This window comes from Poeciliopsis prolifica, unplaced genomic scaffold, assembly GCF_027474105.1.
Source record: "Poeciliopsis prolifica strain line A6 unplaced genomic scaffold, Auburn_PproV2 SCAFFOLD003, whole genome shotgun sequence".
In the NCBI taxonomy this organism is placed as follows: Eukaryota; Metazoa; Chordata; class Actinopteri; order Cyprinodontiformes; family Poeciliidae; genus Poeciliopsis; species Poeciliopsis prolifica.
In genome coordinates, this window is record NW_026562378.1 from 12,163,645 (window position 1) to 12,174,542 (window position 10,898).

The window sequence follows — 10,898 nt, forward strand, 5'->3', positions numbered from 1 at the left end:
TCTCACAGCCAGGAAGTAAAATTGTATTTCTTTTGCTACATTTGGTACATTGCTACCTTAGAATTAATTGTGAAGAAATTATTGACACACTCTTCCATGATGGTAGTTTTAAAGACGTTTTTTGAAACGTATTTTAGAACTAAAATGCACATGGAACCAAATCCGTCAGACTGATACTGTAAATTGGTGATGGACTTCTACGTATTTATTTATTCTTTTCTTCTTCGTACATCTTTGTCCATATGCGTCAGAATCAATTTTCCTCCCCGAAGACTCGCAGCAGTGAACAGGCAGGACAGACGGTATATTGAACTTAATCTCTTTATTTGTTAGAGTATAAAGGTTGACCAGTTCAGACAAAGCGCCTCAGCTAAAAATATACTCATAACTGTGATAACAGTATCCATATTATAAATCAGATGATATAGACAAAAGAGGAAACAATAGTGAAAATAAATTATCTGAATAACAATATTAATTACAATAACAATATTTATAGTAAACAGTGTTAACATTAAAGTTTATAAACCTTTATTGTTTCCTCTTGTGGAAAACTCTTGTGGAAAACTCCATGAGCCAAAAAGCCAGCATTTTTTTTAAGTGGTAAAAGGATTTTTATTTTTATTTTTTCCTGTCTGGGATGCACCCTCCAGCCTCACACATTTACAATATTCACAGTTACTAGGGAACCTGCTCAGTACATGCTGAGCTGTGCCTATGTTCAGGCAGTCAGTGGGGACAAAACTACATGGTGCAAATACACGTTTTATGTGCCTGGATTTAAAAAAAAAAACGTAACAAAAAATAAGAAGGCCCAATGTTTCTCCAGCAAATTCGGTACCTGTTGATGGAGGAGAAAAGGGGCCTTTCCTTTCACAATGTGACTGCTATAATCAATCAAGACACACGGTCAATAAAGACACGTGTTGCACGTCAGCAGGTCTTTACGTCCTGTATTTTACTCAAACTCTGATCCCCTCATATGAAACCATCTCAGGATCTCCTCAGCCCATCGCCGTCACCATGTTGGAGTGGTGCGGGTGTCCGAATGACGGGTGAATAGGGGTTGGCGTGGGGAGCATGTGGTGTCCAGCGTGACTGAAAGGTGGCAAGTGGCCCATGGCCATGTGACCAGCCAGAGAGGTGGCGGTGAAGGAGGAGCTCTTGTCATGCAGACTTTTGGAAAACTCCTCGTAGCTGTCGCTGGCCCGCTTGCTCTTTTTGGACTTGTTGGACATTTTCCGGTTGCGAGTCTGTATTCCCTCCTTTTTCATGGTGAGAGGCCGGTTCACCTGTTGAAACGAGGACAAGAAGAACAGGAGGTCAGTCATGCCTTTTAATTACAAAATTGCATAAGAACATTTGTAACAACATGAGCCGGGTCATATCTAAACAAGCATAATTATCTATCATCACAGGAAAAGATTTGTCTTTACGACTATAAAAAGATTTCAAGTGTTCAAGTGGAGTTCAGATACTTGCTGGTTATCAATACATAGCAAGTTTTTAAGATGTTAAAATGCCAGAGCAACTAACGGTTCCCCGGCTGTATAAAGCATAAAGTTAAGTCAGTGCTGCCCCTCTCCCACCTGTTGCTTTGCACCACTCATCTCCTGGCTGATTAACTTGAGTGTTTGGAGAGGTATAGCCATGGAACAGCTCCCATCGCTTTTGTTAAAGCAACACTGTAATACTATTGGTCAACTAGGATCAGAATGTTCATTAAGCTGCAGGATTGATTCCTGAGAAAATATCCCCCCCAATTAACCAATTAAAGTCAGGATTTAAAGAGCAGCAAAGGTAGGGCTAAATTTGGATTTCTGCTTTAGTTTATTCATCAAAACAAACAAAAAAAAAGAAATAAATATGATGTGTGAGCTTGTGGAACTTTTCCAATGTAAATCGCCTTCAAGGCAATGCCTTCAGGATTTAAAGTATGAGTTTTCTCCTCTAAAAAGACTGTCAAAACCCTTGGCTTCATATTGTGCTCTAATAATTTTTCAAAAATAAGCTTGATCCCTTTCAGATTATGGTGGGTTTTCTAATTGTTTGTCTGACAACTATCTCATCAAATTTAAACGGAAATTCAATTTGTCTGGAGTGTTTGGTCAGCTGGTTGACACAGAAACTTGATCAGAACTGCACATAAGCAACACTCTCAAAAATAATGCTTTGTGTATCTTTCTAAAGCATTATGGGCCTTTAAGTTTCAGTGAGTACATCTCAAAACCAAACTGTGCATTTGTTGACAATGAGTATTTTATAAGATGATGATAAAAAATAAAGTTTTTCTGTGAAGCGGTGTGTTTTGCTTCCTAAATGCAGAAAATATATGTTCATGCAGTCAGCTAGATGTAATTCAACAACAGTCCCACCATTGTTATTCTCAAAGGAATTATGCCTGCTATGGAAACAATAACACACAAAGAAAGAAAACACCAAGGAGAGCAGCAGTGTACGAATAGGAAACCCCTCAATTCTTCCTCTACTCTATTTTTCATTGCTGTCTAAATGCTGGATCATCAATGGAGCTGTTCATTTTACGTCCACTCAGCCTCATAATGAGCTAACACAAAGGAAACTTACGTTATGCAGCTTGTAGTAAAGGCCGCATGCGTTGCACACCGGGTCTCCGTTCGCGTTGCGCCGCCAGAGTGTGGTGGTGGTCGTCTGACAGTTAGCGCAGCAGGTCCCTGCCCGTCTGGCAGCCGACTGCAAATGAATTAAGATTCAGGTTTGACTGGGGCTCAACACCAAAAGCAGTGAGACTTTGAGAGAACACATTTAATTTTCTATTTCTGTTTCATGTTTTCTTCTGTTTTGACCACTTAATCATATTAGATGCAAAGAAGAAGTGACATGACATAAATTAACCATATGGTCTTAAATTATCAACTTAATTTGATTGTCAATGAATACATTTTGACTGTACATTGCAGAATCTGAACCGGTCTGTGTGGTATAATTGTTATTAGTGACCATGAACTAAATTCCTTTATTTATGCCTATTTTCATATGACTGGAATAGAATTGGATCTGTGTGTAAAACATAAAACAATAACCTTTATAAATCATTTAGTTTCATGGAAAAGAAGACAAAGGCACTGCTCATCTTTAGCTACATGTGAATTTTGTCTTCACATTGTGTGGAGGGTTTTTTGGAATGTACTGAATAGTATTAGCAAGAGAAATTCTTCACATTTGATAAGTCATGTTAGTTTGCTAATACAATAATCTAGAATGAATAGATTTGAATGAAATTAACTATTTTACATAGATAAGAAGTCAAACCTAAACGATGAGATAAAAAATTGAACTGACTGACCCAGCGAACTATTAGCTACTCTCAATTGTTAGTTTTGGTTTATGTCATGATATATTTTAATGAATTGTGATTTGAATCAATATAAGAGCTTAATAAAAACTAAGGACTTTTCCCTAACTTGTAGCTGAGAAGATTTATGTGCTTTGAAGCAGGAAACTAATCTCCTCTCGTCTTAGCTACAAGATGAGATTGTAGCTAAAACAATCTAATGTCAAAATCAAAGCTGCTAGCCAACAGAGCTTTTTCTTGGAACTCACTGCAAATATACAATGGCGGTTCTATGACATTCTGTTAGCAGGGGGATCCAGGAAGGGCACAGTGTTTTGTTCATGGATGTACAGGACGAAAAAACAGATCAGTATTTCATTGTTTATTATAATAAATGAGGCACAGAGCCAAAGAGCCACTCATGGCTGCAGAGCTGCAGTCTGCAGACCTCTGACCTAACAGATGAGAACTGTGATCCCATCTCAATATGGCTGAAGCTAAAAGTACAACACCATAATTTTTAATTCATTGTTGAAGTAAAACTCTGAAGGTAAAACCTTAATTGGTCAAAGAGACTAATTATATATTGTTTCTGTGCCAGTGCATAAAATAAGAAACTTATTTAGTATTATTTCAGGGGCCATAAAATGAGGCAGAACCAGTTCTACTGGGCCCGTGTTGGCCCATGTCTAGAACAAACCATGCATTCACTACACACCGTATCTGTTTTATATTAATTAGGTATGCATCCTAACTTACATTAAAAACGTTTATTTAACATTTCAGAGGTTATTCACAAAGTCTTATTTTTTCTCTCTTTAACATCACCAATTACAGTCTGATTAAATAACACTGTTGGAATTTTTCTAATTTTTTTAAAGTATTTTTATTAATTAAATCAGATTGTTTAGTCAGTGTAGCAGCTGCTTTACAAATCAAGCAGCCTTCTTTATTTTGAGGACACAATAATGTGACTCCTGATTTACATTATGTTAGAGGATGTAAACATAAAATCTGTTTGTTATTGTTGCGTAATGTTTTTGTTGTTGCTTTTTTTGCATAGTATAATTAAACGTTGCCCTCTGACACATGTCATCTTCCAAAAATGCCCTGCTGCGCCTATATTTTCTTAACTCCCTGCGATGCTCCGACTCTGTGGTGGACGGAAAGCTTGACCACTAAAAAACTGAGGTGTAGCCCTGTAGTTAGGAGGCCAGAGGAGGAAGCCGTGTAGCTTTATCTGGAGCGGTCAGGCATCCGGATAGGAAACAACTGGAAGGCTGCTGCTACTGCCGCCGCTGAGCGAAAGACACGGTGCGGCGCTGCGACCCCGGGCCGAGCTGCATACGGGAGACAGAGCTGATATATGACTGTCTCTGAATGCATGGGCCGAGCCAGAGACGGGGAGAGGAGGGGGCAAAGGTCGTACAATTTGTGTGAAGCAGGCAGTTGTTTTTCTACTGTTGTTATTTTTAAAGGGATCAGTTCATCTACGTAAGCAAGCACTCCTTAATGCAGGTGAATGAGACCTCTTTACTGTTTATTGTCTTGTTCAAACCACTGGGGTTTTTTATGCTGTAATTTTTTATGGATTTTATCTGAGGTTGCAACATTGCTGCTTTTTTTTCATGTAAAAACAAAAAGACTAAACTGCTGATCTTAAACATTTTGGTAAATCTTCAAAGAAAAAAAATATATATATATTTTAAATCATTTTCCATCCCAGTATAAGGAGGTTGCATCACTACTAATCTGATAGATGCAAAACTGAATAATAAATCGACATTCATCCTTGCAGACCTTTTTTTGGGTTAAAATAGGAAAGTTTTTTTATTTAATTTTGTATCAGTTTTTCATGCAGGTAAACTTAAAAGTATAGAAGGCACATTTCTTGATTTCATATTATTGTGAAATGGACATAAACATAGACGAAAAAAATTATTAATATTGTATTCTACCTACTAATGTTGTTTTCTGTTCCTTCTTGTTGTTTGCTATTTTACTTATCCTATTCAGTTCTGTTTGATTGTTATCACATTCTAAGATGTTTGCTTATTCCCATCACCAAAGCTGATATTTAAGGACAGCACATGATTTCTGACTCTGATTTCAAATGTAGCTGGAAATCTTTTAAAATGTTTCCTGAGACAAACAAACCTGTGTTCAGCTTTGTGGGACTGGTTCCCATTGCATCAACTATGACTTTTAAAAGATCACCATCTGGAAGATAGGATGACTTTTTACAATCTCCAAATTTTACTATTACTTCACCGTGTGTGATAGTAATAATATTTCACCCATGCCTTTATTACTGGGAGCAGAGCAGCACTCTCCTTTCAACATGTCAACCAATGTTACATTTTTAGTTCCAGGTTTAAGAAGCACACAGCAGAATTAAGTGTTTTGTTTGAACCGAAGTCCATCTGGCCTGCTATCAATGACAGTATCAGAGGTGGTTGTAATAATGATAACACCAACAACACAGATGGCCTCTCTCTGCTTGCTGCCGGAGCCAAAGGAGCAATAGGTGAGCGAGAAGCACAATTCCTGGAAACTGATTGGGAAAATATAACTTTCCAGGAATTGTTCCCTCTCCCCTCACCCTTCACCTTACACTCTCTTTATGTACTCCCTCTTGCAAAACACGCACACACAGGGACGTTGGCTTCTGCACAGAGAGGGTGGAGGACTCACCAGCCTGCGTTTGGGTTTGATGAGTGGTCTGTTCTGGCCGTTCATCTTGTGGTACAAGCCGCAAGCGTTGCACAGATAGTGTCCGGTGCTGTCCCGTCTCCACAGGGGCGTGGAGGTGGCTCCGCAGTTTACACACTCACGGCCCTCTGGAACAAGTATGCATACACAGGTCAGTTTGTCAAGAAGAAATTGGGTTATTAAGTCCAATAGGTGATTTTTTATTTTATTTAGTTTTTGTAAGTACAAGGTTCTTCAGTTTTATTTAGCTCCAGCAACAATAGGGTTGTGTGTTAAAATCTCAACAGTAAAGCAGAGCACTTGTAAATTTTTTTAATCCATAATTTATGTTTGGAAATGATCAAGAAAATTACAACAATTGTTTCAAAATTACCCATGATGCCACACAAATCGTATACAATGGAAATAATTAATGTCAATATCATAACATAAACCTTTCTATAAAAGCTGAATAACTTGACGCTGAATAAGTTTCCAGGTTTATAATTACGCCGCATACGTCCCAGAAGCATGCTTGAATCTCTGGTCTGTAATCAAATAAGAGTGAGTCAGGACAGTGTCTCTGAACAATCAGGACAGCGCCTTATGTAACAGAGAAGTGACTCCCAGTCTAAATATCGGGTTTGTGGCTCCCACTCTTCTCAGCTCCGAATGTGGATTTTCCTTTCACACCTCTGGTCTGGATCCAGTTCTCTGTAACCTGCTGCTGCTGCTGCTGCTGTTGCTGCTGCTGTTGCTGCTGCTGCTGCTGCTGCTGCAGTCAGCTCAGCCATAATTACACAGTCACAGTTAACTAAAGAGGGTTTTAAAAGTCACTCTCCTCTGTCCTGGACAAATACAAACTACTCACTAATTCTGTAGTTTCCAAGGAAAATGTTTTGTATTTTTAAAATGATGGTGAATTTTAGGTTTTAGGAATACGTTTTAAATTATTTTTATTTTCATCAGGAAATTATGCCAGAAATGCATCATAAAAAACATAGGTTATTAATTAATATCCTGACTGCCAATTGATGGATGATATATATATATATATATATATATATATATATATATATATATATATATATATATAATATATATATATATATATATATATATATATATTTTTTTTTTTTTTTTTTTTAGTTTTATAAAACTGCGTCTTCGCTTGCTTTTAAAAATTTAACAGAGCTGTCAGTTTTTAACATTTTCCCACCTGCTGACGCTGATCTCGTCCCTTCGTCATTTCGTGCCTTCATAGATCTGGACGTTTCGTATCGGAAATTAATTTCGGGACGCTTCGTACTCGCGCGAACGATTAAAATGAAAGTAATTTTCTACGAACCATAGGCTACGCAAGGTTTTTCTAGAGAGTCCCAGTCATATTACATGTAATCATTTCTTTTACTGCAGTAAAAAAAAGATGCTCGCTTTTTTTTGTTTGCATATTTTAAAAAACGAGTCAAATGACTTACATAGAGCAGAGTTAAAACCGCAATAAACAATTACATTTAATCATTCTTGAGATCTGGGCACTTTTACTGAAATAAATAATAATGATAAAATGAAAAGAAGTAATCTGACAGGGTTTAATATAACGACACACAGGAAAGAAGCACAAAATGGGAACGCGCATGAATTGGCAAACGAGCAGATTGGTTTAGAAATGCTTATTATAACAAAATTGAAAAACAAAGTTAATCTGGTTCTCTTTATTATCTGATGAAACTTTGAAGGATCCCAACCTGCAGACCCTCCATAAAATAATCGTGAAAGCCTTTTCTAAACATGCAGGCTCTTTTGTTCTTATTTCTTTCCCTTTTTCTTTCTTTGTAAGAGTTAATACCCTTAAATTTAGTTTGGATTTTGCTCTGATATTTGGTGTTTGCTCACCGGTGCAGGAGCGCGCCTTGCTCTTGCTCTTGTGGGAGAAGCCGGGCGAGGAGCCCAGCAGGCTGCCGGGGTGGAACAGACTGCCGCCGTAGTCGTGGGCCGCTGGGAGAGAGTAGGGGGCGTAGGTCGGTATGGGATGATGCGTGGAGGGGGTCTGGGCGCTCATTGAGGCCAGGCTGCTCCGGAGCGAACTCGAGTCCTCCATCTTCATGCTGTCCGATAAAGACAATTGGTATTTGATAGATTCCTTCTCGTCCATCCGGACTGCGGCGGCGGAGGAAGGGGAGACGGCTCCCGGGTCTGGGGAGACATCTTTCGGGGGAGTCGGGGGGAAGGTGTACAGGTGGGAGTTGGCTTGGGACGGCGGCGTCAAGGAAGACGCGGCGGCCGCGTTCGAGTTGCTGCTGCACGGGTAGACGGCGGAGAGGGCGCCGGGGGAAGCGGAGCCCGGGTGGTGCAGGCTGGGCTTGCTGAACGGACTCACGGCCCAGGCGTTGTGGTGGTGGGCCGACAGGGCGGCTTTCCCTCCGTCCAGCCATGAGATCCCCGGGCTGTGGAGGAGGTGAGGCCGGCAGACCTGGGTCCCCGTCAGACGAGCTGGGGAACAACGGCAGAAGTTTATTATAAGGAAGACGAAATGAGGATGTTGGTGGAGGGAGTTCTGGTGCGAGGAGACTTGTTGATTCAGAGGATTCCTTCTCCTTATTTACATGCGCATAAATATATAATGTAACCTAGGTTACTCAAGTAAAATAAAACGTGCAAGCTAAAAGAAGTAATTAAATGGCACAAAATGCCCCAACAAAAACATCTACCTTCAATTACTGTTTGCAATAAAATTGCACAAAGGAAATTTATACAGGGTAAATAAGCTTAACTTTATTATCATAATAAGAATTTAAATGCAAAAAAACAAATTAAATAATAAAAAATAAGTCAACGTTACAGTGTGAACTTTGTAAGAAGATCTATTTGTATGTTATTCAAATTACCGTGCGCTTGGCTGTAGGACACCCGGGCCCTGGCAGTGTTTGGGTAGTAAGGGTTTCCCTGCGAGTCCAGGTGATTAAAGAAAACGTCCACCTCGTCTGGAGGGAGCAGCTGCGTGGTGGGCTCCATGTAGCTGTGACCCAGGCCGGGGTGGTGAGAGTCCGGGTGTTGTCCGTTCAGCATGGCTGCGTGGGGATGCATCCAGCGGGGCTGATCAGCCGCTACATCCATCTCTCTCTCTTTCTCTCTCTCTCTCTCTGGAGTTTCCCCGAAGCGCCTTTTCTTATTATTCAATCAAGAGAATTAATATCCGGACAGATTCTTGAAAACAGCGTCCTTTTAAGAGCTCTTGACAGTGTCCATGGGCTGCTGAAGACTACTGATGTTCTGGCTTAAATTCCTCTCTTGGGCATGGAGAAGCTTCACATTCAGAACCTGCAAGAAGCGAACATGTGGTTAACACTTTAAAGTTGCGCTTTGCGATGTTTGCATGCGTCTGGGTGCAAGTGGTGCCGTTTTTGAAATAAAAATAAATAAATCTGAATGGACGCGTCTTAAAATCTCATCACTCACAGACGCACATCGGTGTGCAGTGTTACTTTAAGCGCTCAGCAGGCGGCCTCGCTCAGCGCGACAGAAACATAAACATGCCTCACCTATGTAGGCTGGTGTTTTGGAGAAAAGCCTCCCCTGTCTCCGCGTCGCGCTGCAGGTCGTCTATTAGTCGGCGTTTGTCAGAGTAAAACTGCGTCCGCAGGGACTAAAACCAACGCGCATAACTGCGGCTGACAGCGCGGGGCCAGCCTAGTTAAGGAGTCAAGGGCGGAGTCTAAATTGGCCGGGACCTAGCCAATTGAAGTCTGCCTCCACACAAAACCTCAGAGGCAAAATCTCTGGCCAGACAATCACGGAGATATATTTCTATTATAGTCGTGAACGCACGTTGTCTGACTGCCAGGATTTGCGTAATTTAATAAATAACAACAGAAGAAAACGTAGCTTTTTTAAAAAAAAATTGCAACAAATTGACTAAAATTATTTTTATCTGGGCGATATAAGCAATAGAAGAATAGGTCATGTCAATTGTAATCCGCTGATGTTTTGGGGGGTGGGGAGGTATCAACAAATTGCACAGGGAAACCATTTCTGCCTTGCCTACATTTCAGTTAATGGGAGAGCAGAAGTCATGGCTGCAGGAAACCAACCCCAGATCATCACACTACCACCTCCATGCCTGATTGTAGATATTTTCTTTTCTTCTTTTAAAATGTTAGTTTTACATCTGACCCAATGGTTAAATATTTGATGAGTCATAAGTCTTGGAGATCATCGTGTCTTTTAAAGCAACACTCGACTGACTTTTGCTGGGGTTTGGGGGGATTTAGCCAAAAAGCTCTATGATGGATCCAAATCCCCCCCTCCTCTTTCCCTCCTTCCACTCATTCTTGAATCATAAACACTGAGCTTAACTGAAGCAACCAGTTAATGTGATTTTGTTAGACTGAACGCTCCTGCAAAGATTCCCCAATATTGATTCCTCTGTTTTATTGATGATGGCTCTCTCTGTTCCCAAAACCTTAGAAATTGATAGATGTCAACAACTTACTTATGTCTTATGTTCCTTAATTTGAATGCCTACTACAAACACAACGCTAATGAAAACATGTTACATCATGTATTGTTTATTATTATTTCACAGAATGCCAGTTCCTCTACATTTAATGCCAAGTTAAACACAGCTTGAATTATTCAGTTCTGCTGATTCATGACTCTTTACGTGGATGCATAGATACAATACCTGATAACAGCTGGACAAGATCTAACGCCACACCGTACAGTCACGCTCCTCTCTCTCTCTCTCTCTCTCTCTCTCTCTCTCTCTCTCTCTCTCTCTCTCTCTCTCTCTCTCTGTCTCTCTCTCTGTTTCTCTGTCTCTCTCTCTCTGTTTCTCTGTCTCTGTCTGTCTCGTGCATGATTGGCAGACAATAATTGTAGAGGGAGCGCGTGC

The 10,898-nt window shown here is 40.2% G+C and overlaps 1 protein-coding gene across 1 annotated transcript; it reads right to left on the reverse strand.

Moving 5' to 3' along the window:
* Window positions 1-560: 560 nt before the first annotated feature.
* On the reverse strand, window positions 561-9,655 carry gata2b (GATA binding protein 2b). Its single transcript, XM_055027645.1, has 6 exons — window positions 9,547-9,655; window positions 8,893-9,325; window positions 7,901-8,497; window positions 6,008-6,153; window positions 2,587-2,712; window positions 561-1,292 (listed from the first exon to the last, which is right to left on the reverse strand). Exons 2-6 carry the CDS (start codon window positions 9,119-9,121, stop codon window positions 1,005-1,007), a joined length of 1,386 nt encoding a protein of 461 aa, XP_054883620.1. The 5' UTR covers window positions 9,122-9,325; window positions 9,547-9,655; the 3' UTR covers window positions 561-1,004.
* Between the last annotated feature and the right edge of the window lie 1,243 nt (window positions 9,656-10,898).

What these genes read in the sequence shown, in the direction of transcription:
- gata2b (XM_055027645.1), bottom strand. Translation starts at nt 9,121, where the DNA reads ATGGATGTAGCGGCTGATCAGCCCCGCTGGATGCATCCCCACGCAGCC. An exon ending in GTCCTACAGCCAAGCGCACG is followed by an intron (nt 8,498 to 8,892) that starts GTAATTTGAATA and finishes GTTGTTCCCCAG; the next exon opens with CTCGTCTGACGGGGACCCAG. An exon ending in TCAAACCCAAACGCAGGCTG is followed by an intron (nt 2,713 to 6,007) that starts GTGAGTCCTCCA and finishes ATTCATTTGCAG; the next exon opens with TCGGCTGCCAGACGGGCAGG.